The sequence below is a fragment of the Peromyscus maniculatus genome, chromosome 1 (assembly GCF_049852395.1).
Source record: "Peromyscus maniculatus bairdii isolate BWxNUB_F1_BW_parent chromosome 1, HU_Pman_BW_mat_3.1, whole genome shotgun sequence".
NCBI classification, from domain to species: domain Eukaryota; kingdom Metazoa; phylum Chordata; class Mammalia; order Rodentia; family Cricetidae; genus Peromyscus; species Peromyscus maniculatus.
This window is the reverse complement of record NC_134852.1, coordinates 87,519,722-87,541,076: the sequence shown is the minus strand read 5'-3', so window position 1 is coordinate 87,541,076 and position 21,355 is coordinate 87,519,722. Positions and strand designations below refer to the sequence as shown.

Here is a 21,355-nt window from a genome sequence, read left to right as displayed (position 1 = left end):
TGTCATCACAAGCAATCCCAAGGCAGAGGTTCTTCATCAAACTACAGGTAAGTCTTTTGAGTCCTAAATGCTGTGAGTGAACATATGCGCTTAGGTAAGGAGATCTGAGCTTTTTTACATTGTCAAAAGTATTATCTGGTTCTGCATCTCTGAAAATGCAAAGACAGTGTCATTTTTATTTCGAGGTTCTCATGGAGGGAGGTTTGAGTAAATCAAGGACAACTATATTTGTAACCAAGCAAAGCAGATGTGAGTTCAGAAGTGCGAATACTTGGGTGCTGCTTGAAGAGCAGGGAATACTGTATAGCTGGGCTATTAGAAGAGGTTATTTGGGTTGTGGGTTTTTTTTTTCCTTGAAAAGTAATATTTCAATTGGTACAACAAAAGAATTAGGTTTATTTTTATGTTTATTTTCTTATTTTTATTAGTTTATGCTCACTGTGTATAGCACTTGGTTTCATAAGGACATTTTCATACACATAAATAATAAACATTGAGCATATTCCTCCATTCCTGCCCTTCCCCCACTTCTCCTCCCGCCCATTACTGTTAGGCCCCTGCATCCTCTTATATGGTTTTCACTTCTGTTTTTATGTTATATACATACATGACTTTAGGTATCTATATCAAATCTGGATTTACAAACTAAAGAATCAAGGGTACTTTTGATTTTCATAAGGATAGGTGGAGCATGAAAGATGTTCAAGTCAAAATTAGGAGGCAGAGATAAGAATGTTAGAATATAAGAAACAGAGGATGGGAGATCTGTGAAAGGCTGACTTCTTGGCATGGCATAGTTGTCGCAAATGTGAACTCACAGCATCTGGGTTACCTGCACCAGACTAGGCCAGCCAAAACTCCAGCATAGATTGGAGATGACCCCATGTCTGTCTCACCCCTTACCAAGCAGCTATTGGTAGCTAATTGTTTCTGGGGAAGAGAGGAGCATTCTTTTTTGAGAGTGTGACCACTGGTGGGTTTCCCATGCTCAATGGATGACCCCATAGCCATGCATTTATGGATATGACTAACTGGACTAGATGGGTTGTCAAAAACAGAAGAGAAGACAAGAAGTCTGGAAGAAGACATTTTTGGGGCAGGTGGGGGTAGTTGGAGGGTTGTGAACATGATCATATTTCATCATTCACATATATACAATTCTCAAGAATGGAGACAAATGTCTTTAAAAAAAGAATATTGCATCAAATCTAGAAGCATGAGGGATTTAACATGATTGGATCAAAAGTTAAGCTATCTTTTATTTGATTAGAACCAGCTCAACTATTTTGGGACTTCAAGAGTCTCCATTAGAAAAACCTATATGAAGACTTGGAGAAAGCAATCAAATTTTTCACAGCGCGCACGTGTGTGTGTGTGTGTGTGTGTGTGTGTGTGTGTGTGTGTGTGTGTGTGTGTAAAGTGTTATTACCTTTCAAAGAATATCTACAACATTCCACCTCGGGGGAAAGAAGATTAATAAACCTATATTAACTGGCATAGGTATATGGGTGTAACAGAATACTCAGCTGCTGGCATCTCAGCTCTTCCCCTGAACTGGGAATAACAGTGTCCCCATGTTTTCAACCAGCTCCCATTGGGTAAAAAGGCATCAAGAGTGATTGCCATATTCTCGAGCTCTCTCTTCCTGACATGAGACAGTAGCATTTAGAAGACTTCGAAGTGTACAGCTGATAACATTCTGAGAACCTTCATCTGAGAATCTATTATCTGGTCTACTAGCATCTGGCCCAGTTAACCACTCACTATCTACTGTCTGGTCTACTAGTATCTGGTCCAGCTAACCACTCAATATAGGAAAGAATAAAAATGAGAGAGAAACTATCGAGGAAATGAGTGTCACTTACTATCATTGCTGGAGAAATCTCATAGCGCTGAAGTCTGGAAGCTACCAGTATGAGGAGGATACTGACCCAGAAATTAAAATTGAACAGAAAGACAATGACAGTGTCCAAAACCATCCTGAAACTCAGCCAAGAAACCTGCATATGCTCATTTTAAATAAAATGTAGATGAAATGTAGACCTTCCATATGCTAGCAAGTGGCACTCTAGTGATGCAGGAGAAAGTCTCCCAGTGAAAGAAATGCCAGGTGCAAAAATTCATCACTGTTGGCACAAATGAAGTATAATGTGGCATAAAGCTCTATGAGAGCAACAAGGCAAGAAAACAGAAGAACATGGGATAAAATTTAAGTATCATTGAGTACAAGAGTTCAAATATAGGGGGAAAGTCTTACAGACATGAAAGAAATGTTTAATAAACCTAACTATTAATATATAGCATATATCATCAAAATCAATAAACATAAAGTCAGATTTAAGTGAAGCACTAAAAAAAGTTGTATTCCTTTAAATTATTGTGTGTCATATATTTTAAAATATACAGTGTACCATAAAGAATGGACTGGGTCTATAGGTCTAGATTGAAAAGAGTTCATTTATGTTGATATGTAGAAAAATGATGTGTAAACATGTTAGAAATTGAGTTACATAATCAGATAAATATATGTGCAAACATCTAAAAATATTCAGTAGACATTTACACAATTGTCTTAGGGAATAGGATTTGATATGGTGGATATCTACTTCCTTCAATTTTAACTAAGCATTGATGAAATTTTTAGAATAGTGCACTCATATCGCTTCTATATTTGTGCTAGAGAAGAAAGGGGTAACTGGGAAAGAGACACTATAGCCCAATGGGTAGAATGCAGGAAAGTCTGGAGTTAGAGTACAGGGGGTTCAGATTTTCCCTCTGCCACTTAATGGGCCCTGTAACATTAATCAAGAATTATGCTTCTCATGTGTAAAACAAAGCAGAGATGAGACAAGAACATGGAAGATGCTTAGAATATTCTTAGCACATTGTAAGTACTTAGCAAATATAAGGAGCTCACAGTGAAAATACTCCCAGAATTTTAATAGCTATTTTCCTTCAAATATGATCATCTTAGCCTCTTCTCTCCAAAATTTAGGAGGCATTTGGAACATTTTTTTTACCTTTAGGACATATCACATATATTTTATTGTTCAATAATGAATATCAAAGAGAAAATGAAATTTGCTTATAGTTTCTATCTAGCCATTATGAAAAGGAGATGATATCTACATTGTCCTTCCTAGGAGCTGCTTGGATTGGCTGTATCTTTAAAGGAGTGGGATAAAGATGCTCCAGGGTAGGGAGTGTGGGATAGTGGGCTTATACAGTTTGAAGGGACTAGGAGAGCAGAGATGTGGACACACTTGCTTGTGGTGAGGGTAGCGGATGGTGAGAGAGAATTCATTACTGACCCTTTATTGACAAGGCTGCTTTTCTCCAAGTCCCCTGGGAAGAGCTTCATCAGATAGCTTGACTCTGAAACATGACTCTGCCTTTGATCTGAAATCCTAGGCTGAGGCCATGGAATCTATATGGCTTCCTGATTATATCAAAGTGTCACTCCTGAGCCTCCAAGAAGAGCCTTCATCAGCTCCGGCTCTGAAGCTTATGGTCTTTCTCCCCGTGAAACTCACCAAGCAGATGACTGACACCAGGCTCCCAGTAGAAGTGACTTACAATCCACTCCCATTAGAAGCTTTTCAATATTCTGAGATCAGTTCCCACACCAAAAGAAAGTCAACCCCACAAACCAGCAGGGATGAAACAAGGCATTAGTCTAAAACCCATTGTTTTCCAAATGTGTCCCTGTATTCCTTTTAAAAACTGTAAGGTTTTGACCCTCAAAGTTAACCCAATTCCAAGATGTCCTAGAAATACCATAAATTGTATCTTCAATCTATCAACCATGCATATTTTATGAGTCCATCAACACACATTCACTGAGCATCTGCTGCACTACCAGTGCTTTCGGTAATAGCGATATTAAGATTGAACAGGATGAAGGAGATTCTAATCCTGGTGGAAGAAGCAAGAGAACACCAAAGAAAATATTGGGGAATATGCAGAGAATGAGAAATAGGACATACAGTGATAGAGTAGACAACAATGCTCTCAGAAAAGATTACTTAGTGAAAAAAAATTTTTAAACTGAAAATAGTTTTTAAAGATTCTTTGGTAAAGATATCTAAGAAATATGCCTGTATTAACATTTCAAATCCATACATCTCTCCATTCTTTTATGAAGTTGACAGTGGCATTAGACCACTATTTGAGAAGTTGAATGTAGACCTCGTGTAGGTCATGATGGGGAATGTAGACACTGTCTACACTACAGCACCCACCACACTCACCTATGCTGATGAAAGCATGTCTCAGAGGACTGAGAATTCCACGTGTAGCTTCTCCCAACACCAAGAACAGATGGATAACAGGAGACTCTGGAGATGCGGTCAGAGCTGTGCATTCAGGGTCTGCAAGATTCTCCCAGGACTACCAACACCTGAAGGGATGTGGTGTTGTCTGGTCCTTTGTGAGAAGGACAGCCTAAGATTGAGGAGGTTATGTACCCCATACAGGTTCCGTTTGGCATTTTGCAGGAGCAAATGGCTACACACAGCATCATCAGTTACTATCTACTGACCTCAGCTGCCACCCTTGCTCCAGGATCAGCAAACTACAGACCATGGGCCAACTCCAACCTCAGTGTGTGGTTCTGTCATACAGTCTCATTTTTGTTCGGGGATCATCTACAGCAAATAGTGACGAGACTTAGTAGGGATGACATTGATGCTACCGAACTGTACTATCATCCCTTACAGACAATGCTAGTCAGAGTTCTCATTGTTGTGACAGAATGTCTGATGTAAATAAGTTAAGTACGAAAGTATTCGCTTGGGTTCACAGTTTCAGAAGGTTTGGTCTATGGGTGCTTGGCCCCATACAGTTGGGTAGAACATTGTGGAGGCAGAAGTGTAGGGTAAAAAAAACCTCAATTACCTCATGACAGACAAGAAGCAGAGAGTAAAGAAGACACCAGGGACCAGGCATAACTTTCAAAGATCACTCTTCCAACCCAGTGACCTACTTCCTTCAATGAGACCTTACTTCCATAAATTTCCTGAACCTTCTAAAATAGGGCCACCAGCTGGACATCAAACACTGAGGGAGACATTTTATATCTATCCTATGACATAGTTTGAAGAGTCCAGCACTGAGCACCTGTTCTCTTCCTTCTATACCAGTGATTCTAGTCATAGGGACAGCTGACACCCTTCCCAGATTTGCAAGCATGAGAATCATCTCCCCCAGGAAGCAATCTACCTAAATAAGTCTCTATTTGGAGTGTTTGTAAAGGCTCACCTTTCGCTTAAGAGACCTAGTACACATGGAAAAGGGGCCTCTCCTGGAATAACGTCCCTCCACTGAAATTTCAGAAATGACATGGGCTATCCTTGAGATGGTAGGACATTTATTAGCTTCCCCACTCTTCCATTTTAGGCTTTTGAATAGAGGAAAATAAGACTACCTTCCTCAGAGGATTGCTCCAAAGACTAAATGAGACGACACACACAAAGAACTTTGCAAAGCTTCCGACATATAGAAATGGTTTAATGAATGTGAGTTGTTCTTTAATGATTATTATGGAAGGATGAGAGGGCTCAGGATGTGGTTTAGTCAGTGAAGTGTTTGCCCCAGAAGCATGAAACCTGAGTTCACATCCTCAACACCCAGGCAAAAAGACAGATATGTATATACACACACATGAAAGAAGAAAAGAAGGACATCATATGTAACATCTATTAAAGACTCCTACAGAGTCCAAGAGCAAACCACCTTCAGCTGATGAATATATACGAAGCAACTTCAGGCAAGAGTGCATAGTAGCCAAAGCTTTCTCAAACTAATGGTATCTGCATGGATAATAAGTACTTTTTCTGGAGTAAACCGTTTTCAAAAATTAATTGCTCTTATCTATGAAAGCTGAACATATGGGTACCCTAAACCACTATTTCAGTAGTAGCTATATATCCAACAGACATGTATACATATGTTCACAAAGACTTTACTAGAATGTTCATAACAGCACTATTTAGTTCTGGCTCCAAACTGGAAAGTATCACAATTACCACCAACCCCAGAAGGTAGAAAGAAATCATAGCATAATCGCACAATGGTATTCTATTGGCCATGAGAATCAGTTTCTTCAACTTTATGCAAAACTTGGAACAATTGCACAGAGTTAAATAAAAAGAGGCAGACACAAGAGAAGACTTGCTGTAAAATCCTATTTATATGAAATGTAAAATCTTCAGAAACAATCTGTGGCGATGGGAATCAGAGCAGAGGTGAATCTGGGGAGCAGTAGGTATGACAGGGTCCCTCTGGGGCACAGGGAGTTCACTATTGCTTCATCTGGGTGCTGGTGACAGGAATGCATGCTATTCTCTGTATGGTTATAATAGTTTAGTCAGCTTGTTTGTATTCAACTCAGCTTTGATTTCAATTTTAGGGTTTGTTTTTCTTTTAAAATTGATTTTTTAGTTGTTTTCAAAGATTAAATTTTTATTAATTCTTTTTGTAGGCACAGGTAAAGACTTTTTAAATAGGACTCTAGTTGCCCAAGACCAACCATCTGTACTGCAAAGGAAATTAAGACATTTCTGTACTGCAAAGAAAACTGTAACTGACTGAAGAGGCAGCCTACAGAATGGAGAAAAATGATATCTCTATACGTGACTGAGTATTAGTGCCTAGAGTATACACAAACTCAAAAACACAGAACAAAAAAACAAACAAGCCAATTAAAATGTGGGCTGTGGGACTGAACAGAGTTCCCAGAAGAAACACGAATGACTAAGGAACATTCTTAAAAGTGTTCACTATCCTTAGCTGTTGGAGAAACATGAACAAAAACTAGTCTCCATGTCATCTGACACCAGTCAGGATAGCTAAGATTAAACGCACACTAATGGGTTATCCAGTACTAAATGGTCAGCCCTGAAAAACGTACATACGGGTAACATTATACAGACAAAGCAAGTTGTATTTATGTATTTAGGGATACATATGCATACAGTTATTGAAAAGAAGAGGCCGTGGATTTGAAAGTGAGCAAGGGGAGGGAAGTTATGAGAGGGTTTGGAGAGAGGAAAGGGAAGAGGAAGTGATGCAATTAATCTCAAAAAAAAAAATAAAGAACTTTTTAAAGGAAGTAAAACAAGAGGTGACAAACGTTGGCAATAATATGGGGGATCTTCATGCACTGTGGGTGGAGCTGCAAACTGGTGGTGCCACTATGGAAATCAGTGTGACAGTGCACGTGATTGATACCATGCCTGGGAATGTACCTGAAAAACTCCTCTTCCTACTACAGAGTCATGTGCTCATCCATGTTCACTGCTGCTCTGTTTGTAATTGGTGGTTTTTAATACAGGGATACTTAAAGAATCAATGTGCAAGCATATGAACAAGGATCTACTTAAAAGAATTGAAAGCTAAACATGTTTGCACACCCATGTCCACAGCACTACTGTTCACATTACTCAACAGGTAAAAGCAAACGCTGATGAATAGAGGCAGATATGTAGCTCTTAAATATTCTGGGATATTTATTCAATTTAAAAAAGAAAAGAAAAGAAATTCTGACACATGCAACAAGGAGAATGAGACTTGAATATTTCACAGTCTCTTACTCTCTCTATTCATTGATCAGTGTTGGTTTCCATATAAATCATTATCTTCTGCAAAAAGAAGCTTCTCCAACGAGGAATGGGAGGTGTGCTAATCTACGGGTATAAAGTAGGAACTTGGGAGGTAGTTTATTACTGTGTCCATTCAGCAGAGTAATAGCATTAGGTTCTCCACAAGTGCCTGTGGTCCAGGCAACACTAAGTGCATTCAGTGATGGGGGACGGTGGTGGGGAGTGTGATGGAGGAAATGGAAGGGAGGAAATGGTGATGATGGATTTGATTAAAATATATTACATGCATGTATGGATTCTCAATAAAAAAAATAAAATATGTTTATTCACTTAAACAAAAAAGAATGAGACTTAAGTACATTACATTAAGAAAAATAAACCAGACTCAAAATAGCAAATGTATGGCTCTGCTTACACCAGGTCCCCAGAACAGAATCGTGGTTGTCGGGGGCCAGTAGGAAAGCCTGAGAAGCTGTTGTAAGATGGAGTGACTAACAACGGTGGGGATGGACTCACACTAATGAACCAAGTACTAAAAACTGGTTAAAGTGACAGTGTGTTATGTGTATTTGATTCCAATTTTCTAAAATAAAACAAAATCGCATTGCATAGACTAGCTGACTGATCTCAACACACAGCCAAAAATTAATAAATAAATAAATAAATAAATAAATACAGCCCAGTCAGACCTTATTCATAATCCTCCTGCCTCAGGCTCCTGAATGCTAGGATTACAGGTGTGTGCCAACATGCCTTGTCTACAGTTAAAATTTTTAAATAAAAGCACATGCCAAGAAAACCTAAAGGGGGGAAGGAGAAAGACAGGAGGAGAAAGGACGTGTGCTCAGGATGGACCCTGGGCTGTTCTTCCGCATCATCTCTTACACCCCGTCTTCATCCCAGAATCACTGCTCTTGACCTCTCCTGCCTTACACCTGCTTTGCACCAATGAGGAACCGGTTTACAGACGTCTTTTGAGGAAACCATGCAGCAAAAAAGGCACAGGTCCAGCAAAGCCTCTACTTCCTTCACTCCGGGTCTGGCAAAGGGATACGAAGGTCACACCCAAGAGGATGCATTTCCATTTAGCCATTTCTGAAACATGAAGAGGCATCCAGTCTCTTTGATTCATTGCTGCCTGTCCAATGATTATAGATACGGTGACAAGGAACCAACATCTCCTCTAATGAGCACACTGCCCCACCCCCACCCCTTACCCAGGGTCCAGACTGAAGCTGTGCTTGGCTCTTATAAGACCCACTCCAGTTTTAGAAACTGGAGGAATTGCAGAGCAAATGTTGCCAATTTGTAGTTTCTGTTGGGGCCTGGGTGTGTCTGTTGGACATTTGCCTCAGCCTCTCACTAATATCCAATTATACCTCAAAGCCATGCTGACCTCCATGTTTCACCCTTTGCTGTGTGGAGGTGGATATTCAGGGACAGGGACACAGCCAGAACCAGAACCAGGGCTCTGGAGGTGCAAGGTCAGAACAGCACCGATGCCAGAATATTTGAATACTACCCCTAAAATAACTATGTTTCTTCCACATTAAAGTGACAACCCCCCAGAAAAGTGTTTTAAAACATCCTCCTCCCTCAGTCTAAGACTAGAATTAACCTAGCCCTTTTCTGTGGGGTGGGATTAGAGTTGGGAAGATGATCAAATGTAGGTGAGATACAGGGATGAGGGAAAGTGAAGAGCTCCAGGCTGTGGCCAATCAAAGGGAGATAGGAAAGGAATGGGCAGGACCACAGTTGGGTCGAGAAGAGAGGGTGATCATAAGTGGTGTAGTCACTAGCAAGCTGCCCAAATCCAGTGACTAGCCTTCCATATACGCTTATTTAAGCAATCCTCCCCCCGCCTCTTCCCTTCCCCATCTCCCTCCCTCCCTTTCCCTCCCTCTCCCTCCCTCTCTGTCTCTCTCTCTGTGTCTCTCTGTCTCTCTCTGCATGTGTCTCTCTCTGTGTCTCTCTGTGTGTCTGTGTCTGTGTCTGTGTCTGTCTGTCTGTCTGTCTGTCTCTCTCTCTCTCTCTCACACACACACACACACACACACACACACACACACACACACACACACACTGTGATACAGTGGACATCATTCTCTGGCTTCCGCATGTAAACACATCCATACATGAAGACATCCACAATACCCATAGTACACAGGCACACACCTACATGAATACTTACATATTCCACATAAAGACACATTAAAATAATAATAAAGTTGCCGGGCGGTGGTGGCGCACGCCTTTAATCCCAGCACTCGGGAGGCAGAGCCAGGCGGATCTCTGTGAGTTCGAGGCCAGCCTGGGCTACCAAGTGAGCTCCAGGAAAGGCGCAAAGCTACACAGAGAAACCCTGTCTCGAAAAACCAAAAAAAAAAAAAAATAATAATAATAATAATAATAATAATAATAAAGTTTTAAAGGAAAAGAAAAAAGGGTCAAGGATACATTATTTGAAAACATCATGAAACAGTGTTGCATCAAATCAAGTATCACTCAGTTTAAACAGTTCTATAGATGTTACCTTGGTGGAGGCCACATTCAGGAATTAACACGTATTTCCATGAGAATATCAAGCCTGAAGATCACCACTCAAGGCCCTTCATAATCTGAACAAACCTCTGTCTCCATCTCCCCTTTCTCTTAAATATTTTATTTTAATCAAATTGGATATCATAGCAAATCCCAAATACCCTGTACATTTTCCCTAGATAAGGATGATCTCATGTCCTCTGCTCACTTTGGTCAGCCCAGGCTGACCCCCCACTAAAACTGGGGTTTCTTTCTAAGGCCTTTCATGAACCTCTATCTAGGAATAGTTTCTAGTCCAAATTACAAAAAAAAATTTTTTTGATGTTCACTTTTACCACAGCTTTCATCACATGTGAATTTATTTTTCAAATATTTGTCTTTCTATCTTTTTACTCTGCACCAGGTTTTCATGAGGACAGGAACTGCATTTAACTATGATAATTGCCACTACTGGACACAGGCCACTGTGTTTAGGCTTTGGCATGCATTTTTCTTAATTTATGGGCAGCCTGTTAGTAGGTATTATAAATCCCATTTTGAAGATGAAGAAATTTCAAACAAGGAAGACTCGGTTGTATGGCCAGAGGCACACAAGTTTTAAACAGAGGGCTGTTTCTCATGTACCACCCACCCAATGGCCTTTTGAATCTCTTGTATCACAGAGAAAATGATAGACAGATAGATGGGTAGATGAGGGACGGGTAGCTGGTGGACAGTATTGAGAAGATCCAATAGGTCCATATCAAAAGCATTACCTTCCTTATGAGGAGCTATTTTCCTCTGCCCTGAGTTAAGTGGTAGGATAAGCAAGACTCCCTCTGTTTTGGAAACCTAACATTCCGTCAACCTTCAACTCAGTCAGGCCAACATAATTCCCTCCACGCAAACATCACTTAGAAAAGACTCAGAAAAACTTTGTAGTGGTAAGATCTCTTTCACATCCCCTTTCTGAGTAGTTACTACATTTCTGTGACTGAGCCTTGGGTGGCTTCACCTTCCTTTGGACAGTGATGGTCTCACCTCAAAGGCAGGATAGCCACACCTCCTTCACTAGTGGCAGGGCGATATGAAGTGATGAAGGTAACAGCTTGTCCATTTTCTCTGATCTCAAAAGCCTTTAGGAATCTGTGAAATCTGCAGTGGTCTTGAGGAAAAACACCAAGTGGAGGTTTTGTTCTACTTCCAACACTCTGCACATCTGCATGCAGCCACCATTCCCTTCTTGATTCAATTGGACTGGCATGCTTGTCCCTTAGGGACTGACAGGTGTCACTCCTCGACATTTTTACATTCATTCTATTTTGTATGACACTAGGGTGATTTTTCTTTTTTCCATTGGTGATCAAAATTAAGACAATTCATTCTGCATCCATGTTTACGTCATGATTGAGGTAAAGGTCTATGACAAACTCAGAAAGCCTCCAACATCCCAAGAGAACGATCTTAACGAGTTCCTGTAACTCAGTTCTCAGTGTTCTCTAAGTGGGAAATGCTTAGCTGCATTTGTCCAAGCCTTTCTGCTGTGGATATTGCTCTATATAAATAAAACACTGATGGCCAGTGACCAGGCAGGAAGTAGGTTGCCAGGCAGGAAGTAGGTGGGACAAGGAGAGAGGAGAATTCTGGGAAGCAGAAGGCTGAGGGGAGAGACACTACAGCCACCACCAGGACAAGCAACTTGTAAAGACACCAGTAAGCCACCAGCCACGTGGCAAGGTATAGATTTATAAAAATGGGTTAATTTAAGATAAAAGAACAGTTAGCAAGAAGCCTGCCATGGCCATACAGTTTATAAGTAATATAACTGTCTGAGTGATTATTTTATACGTGGATTGTGGGACTGCGGGGTTTGGTGGAAGCTGGAGAGAAGCCCTCCAGCAACACTTTCTGTTTCTGTCCAAGGGGAAAGGTTCTGTTTCTGTCCCACCTAGTTCCACAGATAGAGTAGATGGGTAGTTCCTCATCCTCTGTGAAGAGGGCTACAAGGGAAATTACCAAGCACATGTGGAAGCAAGAACTCCTAAGAGCTCTGAATGAGACACATCGGTCACCGTTTTCCCACACATTCCCTCCTCACAGTCCAGGCACTGAGTCACCTGTTATCTTGAAAATAATCCTTGGAGGACCAAGTCCAAAGAAAAAAGTAGACGAGATATCCCAGTCCAGCTTTCCTATTAGCAAAGGTCAATGTTTACTCAAAACAGGAAACCCCACATCCTGAAACCTCATTTATTCACAATCCATAATAAATGATGCTCTTGGAACCTCATTAGAGAGAGGCAATCAGCTATACACATTTTGGCAAAGCTGCAGACCTGGGATTCAGTTTGAACAGCTATAACATAAAATAATAAAGTACGAATGCAAACAGCAAACATGTGCCCACATCGCAGCTCAGAGTGTGCCAAAGCTGACCTAATCATTATACATTTTTCATGATTCAATAAGGTTCTTAACTGGCATTTCATGGGACACTGCTGGATGAGCGCTTGTGACATCAGGGCTGGCACACGGTCCACATCCTGCGACCCTGGCAGCTCCCCATCTTCCCCATTAGCTCAAACCACACAAAGAGACAAGACCAGGGCAAAAATGAGACACCTTTCTTTTTTCCAAGTATATTGGAGTCCACCCAGGACAGGACAGGTTTATGAAGGATGTGGAGAAGTGTTCCCAGCATCTCAGGATTGTGTCTTCCTCCAGGGAAATCACCCCAACCACAGTCATTTGGAAAGCCATGTGTAGTTTACAGGTGCTTTTTCAAATATGTTCTTTTAACCCTCACACTAAGGGCTTAGCAATTTGTTTTATTGCTCCCTGGCCCCATGCATACCTATAGATCCATAGAGGGAGGGCTAGAGAGGTCAAGGGGCTTGCATACGGATAAACAGCTGGTAAGTGCTAAAGTTGGGACTGGACCACAGTCCCGTATGCCTCTTACACCTGTGTCTCCCCTTCACCCTGAAGATTCCCTCTCAGTCTACTTTTCTACCTAAAATCAGAGCTGTCAAGACCAGGAACTTGGAAAATATCTCAGTAGAAAATTGATTCTCTTACTCCAGGTAGAAATGAGGCTGTGTTAAAACTGAAGTAGGAAAAACAATTGTCCTATCTCGTTTGCGCAGAGGAAGGTAGCAGGCCAAAAGAATATTTCATGGTGGTCAGGTTTATGCTGTGATTCCAAAGAGGTGACATTCTCAAGGTGGGAGGCTTTTAGGATTGTGGGGGGGGGGGACATTATAGGGCCATCTGTTACATTGAGTGTGTTCTTTCTAGTCTTGTTCTCATTGGTCCTTCCCTCTTCTGGGACACTTCAAAAACAAGGAAACTCAGAACCTAAGTTCATGTCTGTTGATCTTCTCCAGAGGTTTGGAAAGCCACAGGATGTCTTCTGTCTGTCACTTTTGTGCATGATGAGAAAGAGAAGGTTTGAATTGGAAAGTTCTTGGAAATTCCTAAGTAGGAGTATTTCTGCTTACACCCTTTCAGAAGCCTTTCATAGCCTCTAGAATCTTAAGCCAATGGGGAATAGGCATTGAGACCAGGCATCAAATCCATCACCCAAGATTACTCCAGGCTTTCTCTGGGTTTATTTTTTTAAGTATCTTATAGTTCTGACTTCTACAATGGAGCTAGATACAGGACTCTTAGAAGCACTTAGCAGGGGTCAAGCTGGCTCAAGTCGGCTCATATCAAGTGCGCCACAACCAAACTAACCGGCAGGAGACACACTGGTGTTATTTTAATGTTCTAGTTAATTGGAAACTAAGTAGGGCCTAGTGAAAATAATTAAATCTTTCTCTGATAATTGAGAATCTTGCAGTGCCCTGGAGTGTTCATTCTAAATATCAATTATAAATCCCCTCTGGTAGGAAGACAGAAGACAAAGCCGAACCCGTGGTGACTTGGAGCCAGCTGCAGGACATCCATTTTCACTGAGCTCTTGATGCCCATCTGTGGGCAACCTTCTTTTCCCAGACAGCTGGAACAAGGAAAATTCTAAACAGCCAAGGCTTTGGCTCCCGTGAGCAACAGTTAATCAAGAATTCTGTATAACTTCAGAAATAACAACAAAACGGAGAACATGAACTCGTGGTACCTGACTGTCAAAGCACCCAGCCACAAAACCGCTTTTAAGATGTACTTCACCAGTTTGCTTTGAGCTCCACTCCCACCTTCCGCCCCCCGACCCAGATGTGTCCTTGCCTTGGATGCATCACATACAATGAGACAAAGGACACTAAATAACTGGGCTTTGGATCTGGGGAGATGACTCAGTCAGTAAGGTGCTTGCCATACAAACAGAAGGACCTGAGTGTGATCTCCCGAATCCACATACACAAGCCAGGCATGGTGGCATGTACTTATAATCCCAACACTGGGGAGATGGAAACAGGCAGGTTGTTGGGATTTGTGGCCAGGCAACCTTGTCAAATCAGCAAGCTCCAGGTTCAGCGAGAGACCCTGCCTCAAAAAGCAAGGTGATGAATGATAGGTACCCACGTTTGGCCTCTGATGTCCACATATGCATGTGCACATGGACCTATGCACATGCAAACATACCACCGGGGGGGGGGGGGGGTGGGAGGGGGACACAAAAGTATGCACACAAATCAATTTTAAGTTCTTGAAGGCTGGCCCAGGTTCTCCATTTCAATAGTCATTGTTGTGATTTTGCAAACTTACTCCATTCACTTCTAGGACTTACTCTCCTCTGTATAGGGTCCCTTAGCATTTTAGGAACACCTGACTCCTTCCAGTTGCAGAAGGAAGGAGCAAACTTTTTTCACAGCAGGCAGACAGGAGCACATGCAGAACACTTACAAAGTCTATGCCCCCTGCCCTGGAAGGTTGTGTCTTTTGACTTCTGTTCATAACAATCGGGTTCAAGGCTTCTTGAGCACCAATAACCTCTGAATCCCATGAAACGCAAGCATCTTCCCAAGTAGTTCTCAACCTCAGCTGTGTGTTAAGACCCAGGAATTTCTAAACTTTCAACAAGGATTTCTCCCCAGAATAATGAATCCACATCTTGGTTTGGGGTTGGCATCCCAAACATCAGTATTTTCAGCATTCTCTAGGTAACTCCACAGTGCAAACACTTTTGCAAAACACTGTCCTAGATAAAATGCTTCTCAAAATTACCAGTGAATAGCATCACCATGGAGAAAGCCAATTCCGAGGCTCCAGCCCCTGATTGGTTCCAATGCCTTCTGGCCACATCTAGCCTGAGAATAGATACAGCTAGCATCCTGGGCCAGTCTGATGTAGAATGCAATTTGGAAGCTTATTGAAGGACTCATTTAGCAGGAGAAGCCCAGGGAAGCCCTCTCTCTAGCTACCCATTCCTCCCACACAATTCTCAAGGTTTTTACCTCGTTCGATAGCTTTACTATACATCCTTCATTTGCCAGACAGTCTCCCCACCACCACCACCACGTTTCCCATATCTAGCAAATCTGTATCTTTTACCCGGAGCCTTTGATCCCACCAAGTTCAATAATTTAAGCAGAACAATCAACAGCATTGTCGTGTTTAATATTTAAACACCATAGCATCACTTAGGGCAGCTTCAAGGTGAGAGCTGGTGCCTTAGCAAACCAGGTCACTGGCTGTCAGAGGGATTGAATGTTCACACACCAACACTGGCCAGCAGGGCAAAGGCAAAGCCCGCTGGGTTGTGCACGTCCTACCTGAAGGGTGTGCAGCAGCATCTGCAGGCCACTGCCTTCTTGTTCAGCCATCTCTCCTCAGGTCCTGGGGCACCAGTGGCCTGAGGCTGGATCCTGGCTGGAGAGGCGATACCTGCCAAGCCGACCTCGCTGCCTGCCTTGCAGGAGGAGACTGCCGTGTAGAGGCCTCAGCTACACATGCTGCAGAGTGTGAAGTTACCACTGTGCAACCTTAGCCTTCAGCACAGGCGTGGATGCCCCCTGACTCCCACTGTGGGGATTAGGTGAGCCCTGGCTCTGGGAAGGGCTGAGCATTTGGATGTAGGAGTGGGGAGGGCACCCTCGTGAGTCACTCACCCACCTCCAGACCCATACAGGAGCCTAGAGGAAAAGCCACCCTGGATGGTTGACAAGCATTCCCAGCTGACCTGGTCAGACTCCCTGCAGAGGTTCACCCGCCCAGACCGCCCCCCCTCCTCGCCCTACCCCACGCACACACTTATTTTGGTCTGTTGCCGGCTCCTGGTTGTAACAGGAGACCCAAGAGTGCTTGCACAACTGTGGCAGTTCAGGCCACAGAAGCCCAGGGCCCCCTGAGGTCCCCGGCTTAGGGATAGAAGCTCAAGACGAGAAGGAAAATAACTACCCTGGACATTTTTATGGACCAAGTCCTTTATATAATCCTTTCGTTTTCACCGGAACTGTGGCGAGGTGAGTTTTACTATTGCTACCTTTATTTTGCAGTAGAGGAAACCAAGGGAAAGAAACACTAAGTGTCAGGAGCACAGAGTTGGGGAGCTTATGCCCGGCCACAAACAGCCAAGCTTGCAGGAAAAGTGGAAACGCGAAGACAGTTTGGCCTCCTGCAGCAAGCATTCTTCAAAGCAAGAGACCAAAAAGGCTGTACCACGGTGGGACACACACACACACACACACACCACGCCACCTCGCAGATGACACTTCCTGCAGAGCTGGGAGCTCTCAAGAGCATCCCAGGCATCTAGCCTGTGGCTGCCCAAGTGCTCTGCGGCCCCAATGTGGGAGGAGAGTGTGTGTTTGCAGGTCCTACTTGGCCTGAGTGTCAGTTCTGAGTCAGGGGTCAGGTGTGGCCAGAGTCTAAATTCAAGGGTGAATTCTTGTAGTTCTTGCCCTTAAGAAATTTCCATGACAATTGCCAAGTATCCTGTTGCATGGCAATACTCTCAGCTAAGGAAGAAGAGGATCCTAAGTTCAAGGCCAACCTAAGCCACATTATGAGATCAAGGTCAGTCTTATTTGTGGGGTGGGGTGAGGGAAGGGAAGAGAAGGGAAGGGAGGGGAGGGAAAGAGGTAATTTTAGTGGATTTAAATCATTTAGGCTAAATTGCTAGTAGTGGGATAGCATGCTCTTCAGCTGTTTATCTCTGAGCAAGGATTTTCCTAAAGGCTGGAGCTAAACTCAAGCCTAGAATCCTCCTGGGTACAGGATCTTATCCAGAAGTAGACTGAAATAAGTACCATTACAACATATGGGGCAGCCATGAAGAGGGCCCCCCTCTCTTGGGTAGACCTCTGAGGAAGCTGTCTGCTTGTCTGCATTCTCTTGGAGGTTAGGGGAGACGACAGAAGATCCTAGAAGAAGCCCCAAAAGAAATACCCTCTGGATTCAAAGAAAGACGCAATGCTGTCCAGAGATTCTGCAGTCCCTAAGACCATCGGCTAATTCAGTGACTGGAGGGAAGGATTCACAGGGCTGGTTGATCACAGTAAAGGGTTAAAAGTCAGAAAAGAAAGCTGAGAGCGGGCTTGAGCTGGCAGTGTCTATCCATGGAGGCATTCAGTCAACACTTCTCCCCACAGTCACATGTGCAACACACACACACACACACACACACACACACACACCAAGCTAACAGAGGAAGTTTGCCCACATCTTAAAGTCCAGGGCTTTCCTTGGCATTGATCATATAGATAGAGCTCATCTTACCCTCCAGCACCTCCAGAAATCAAGGTGATAGTCCAGGGCCCAAGACCCTAGCATAAATCCCACTATTTGCATAAACAGTCTGGCCTGGTCCAGGGTCCCAGGTAAACAGACTCTCTTATAGCCAGAACATTCCAAGAGCTCTGAACTTATCTCATAGGAGCTGGAAACAAGGGTCAAAACTTTGGACAAAATCAATTCTTTATTGAACAAATGCTTACATAACATCAGGCATGAGATTCTTGTATATATTGCTAAGAAAAAAAATGGAGTAATGCATATAGGCCTGTATAATTCCATAGCTGGCAGCATGCTAATGCTCAAATATAGTAACTAATAAATTTCACTTGAGTGGAGTATGTTAGAAAACAGTGTCAGGAAACCCATGGGGTTTTCTATTCATCATTTTTATCAATGACTTGGATGAAAATAAATGTTATATGCTTATCAGTTTTCTGATGACACCAGTTGAGAAAGGTAGAAATACATCAGATGACATAGTTGGGCTCCAAAGAAATGTCAGCAGCCTTGAGTGATGAACCAGGTCCTACAGGATGAAAGAGAATAGAGGGGAAGCCAGAGGGAAGCTCCTCCCCTGGGTCCTCAACACAAATGGTGCAAAACTAAAGCTGGACAGCTCAGTGAACTGGTACTGGATGTGGGAAAGGCTTGGGAATTAGCCAGCCGTGAGACCAGGTTGTCAGCATGGCCCAATGTTCCCACAGCCATGAGACCAGGTTGTCAGCATGGCCCGATGTTCCCAAAGTGTTATTCCAATCCAAAATCATCACATTGGAGGGGGGATGAATGTTGTCTCTGTTACCAAGAGGAAGTGAAGCCGGATGAAGCACTCATCTGAGAAGAGGATCAGTGTGGTGCCCAGCATTGAGGAGGTCTGTGTCATCAAAACTGGGTGTTAGCATCCTGGACAGCAGCAAAAGGACTGTCCTAATGCTGACCGAGACGATTCCAGGCTGCTCAAACAGGCCCAGCTTCTAGAGGCACATGGGTACCCACAGAAACACAGCAAAGGCATGTGGAGGAGGGGTGGATCCCAAAGGCTAGAAGCAAGGCCAGTGGGTAAAGCCAAAAACACAAGGGAAGAGCAGCACTGACCTTCTCCAGGCAGACACTACAAGGCTGATTCTCAACAACAGTGATGCCCAGTGTGGCCCGGAAGACATCTGTTCAAAGGGAAGCAGGGGAAATGCAGGACTGAGTGGCCAGAGACAGGCTCCAAGTTCAGACGCTTAGTGAGGTGAGGAGAAAGAGCGGTGTGCACTCACCCCAGGCCACACAGCCAAGACACGACAGTGGAGTGAGGTCTCTGTCCTTTTCTGTTCTCTCAAAGCACCCTCTCCATGGAGGAAGTTTCAGTGTAACTTCAGTGAGTTCCTGCAATTTGGATAGGTTTTAATTTCAACCTGTCTTAGAAATGTGCATGCGTGTGTATACATATACATATAGAGAGGGATAGAGATATTGAGATAGAGATAGAGAGAAAGCCATCTCTCCAGGCCTGATGACACCCCTTTGAAAGGTATACTTTATTTTATCCCGTGTGTGTGTGTGTGTGTGTGTGTGTGTTTGTGTGTGTGTGTGTAATTCCTCAAAAATCTGCTTTCTGAGATATTAATCCCATGTTGAATGTTAAAGATTAAAAAAACAAGAGCTGGTCCAGTGGCTCAATGAGTAAAGGCACTTGCCACCAAGTCTTACAACCTGAATTTCATACTTAAGATGCCTATGGTAAAGGAGAGAATTGAGCCCTGCAAATTGTCCTCTGACCAAATACACACACACACACACACACACACACACACACACACAAAGTGCATGTTTGCCTGCTTGCACATGTACACACATACACACACACACACACACACACACACACACACACACACAATGTAACAAAAAAATGAAGGATTAGAAAGGAGTCAATGATAAGAAAACATTAAGTGAACAGTAATACGTGGCACCCATTCATAGTAAAATCCCCCAGGGAAAACAGTTAACAGATGAATTTATGAAAGGCTCACATTACTTTGAGTTTCCCAGTACTTGAAACACACAATTTTCTTCCTAGTTGAACAGTGAGACTAAATCTCACTCAAATAATATCCAGCATCTCTCTTGCTCAGAGATGTGTGTGTACTGATATAGACATGGCCCATGACTTTCCACTGGTCATTATGAAGGCACCTTGCAATGTGTATCAGAGTTGACTAACTGTTCCTCTTGCCCTTCAAAATCCTTCTTCCACCTTTTCTTTCCTGGTTGTGTGGCAGAGGTGTTATTCAGCTTTGCATCACAGTAACGAATTCCCTAAGGTAATCAACTTATAAAGAAGAAAGGTTTGTTTTGGCACAGTCTCCTGACCCCACCACTATGAGCCTGTGACAAAGCAGAGCATCACTTTGTGGCAGAGAATGGGTAGTTAAACAAAGCCACACTCATCGTGGAAGACAAAGAGGAGGTAGGGAAAAGAAGGAGGCTAGGGATAAAATACATCCTTCAAGGGGGTGTCATCAGGCCTGGAGACATGGCTCAACGTTTAAGGGCACTAGTTGCTCTTTCATAGGACCAGGGTTTGATTCTTAGCACCCATGTGGAGGCTCACAACTATCTGAAACTCCAGTCACATGGGATCTGGTGCCCTCTTTTGTCTTTCTCAGGCACTGCATGTATGTAGCGTATAGACATGTATTCAGACAAACATACATTCAGACAAAACATCCATACACAAAGAATTTTTTAAAAATTTAATGAAAAGAAAACATAAACACATCAAGAAAAATGGGCCTTGGCAGTTCATGTTCCTGGAGTTTCATCCATGCTGGTGGATGTCCACACAATCCAGAAGAGAATCTGACATTGCTGCTGCCACTGTTGCTGTTATAACAATGGCACACACCGCTGCTACTGTTTCTGGGATTACCATTTCATAATTGCTTACTACAGCTAGCACAGTAGAGACCCTGGCAACAAAAGTAGCTACCACAATTAGTTAATCTTTCATTCTATTGGGCATGATAAATTTAACTCAGTAGTTATATACATCTCGATTGGCTTTGAAAATTATAAACTTATAAACTCAAGTTCCAGTTGCTTTTGGGATACTATCTTACAAGGACTCCAACGTACAGTATAGCTCGTTAAGGAAGGGAATGACTCAGTTGCCTTTAGCCTACTGGCTATGGGTGAGATAGGACCTCTGTTGGTCTTTTCTGTATTGAACACACAGATTGCAAGCCCAGTGCCACTTTGAGATCTTTGGCAGCAATTAACCATGCAGCTCACACATGATTGAACTGGTATGATAGTGAGTATTCAGAGATGGGTAATGCCTGGGGGGCACTCACCAACCTAAGACAGAGCACCTGTGTGGCCTGGGCAGGCGTCTCCATGACGGGTAAGGTGACCTGCTGACGTCCCACACAACCCAAGTCAGAAGCTCATTTTTTAATAAAAGGGGGACCTGCAGGGCCCTGGCCCCCATTTTGGGTAATGTTGCCTTGCTTGCAGACCTTGACCTTGATATCCTCCCAATGCTAATTCCCTGCCAGATTCCACCCTCC

The 21,355-nt window shown here is 43.0% G+C and overlaps 1 protein-coding gene and 1 long non-coding RNA gene across 2 annotated transcripts in view; one reads left to right on the top strand and one right to left on the bottom strand.

Moving 5' to 3' along the window:
- The window catches only part of Agbl1 (AGBL carboxypeptidase 1), an 835,836-nt gene extending 819,739 nt beyond the window's left edge, over positions 1 to 16,097 (bottom strand). Inside the window, exon 1 of the mRNA XM_076545344.1 lies at positions 15,836 to 16,097. Coding sequence (XP_076401459.1) covers positions 15,836 to 15,886 — 51 coding nt within the window. The 5' untranslated portion in view covers positions 15,887 to 16,097. The remainder of the gene's footprint in view (positions 1 to 15,835) is intronic.
- Positions 16,098 to 16,386: 289 nt separating this feature from the next.
- The window catches only part of LOC143272066 (uncharacterized), an 11,909-nt gene continuing 6,940 nt past the window's right edge, over positions 16,387 to 21,355 (top strand). Inside the window, exon 1 of the long non-coding RNA XR_013049467.1 lies at positions 16,387 to 16,525. This is a non-coding gene — a long non-coding RNA (uncharacterized LOC143272066). The remainder of the gene's footprint in view (positions 16,526 to 21,355) is intronic.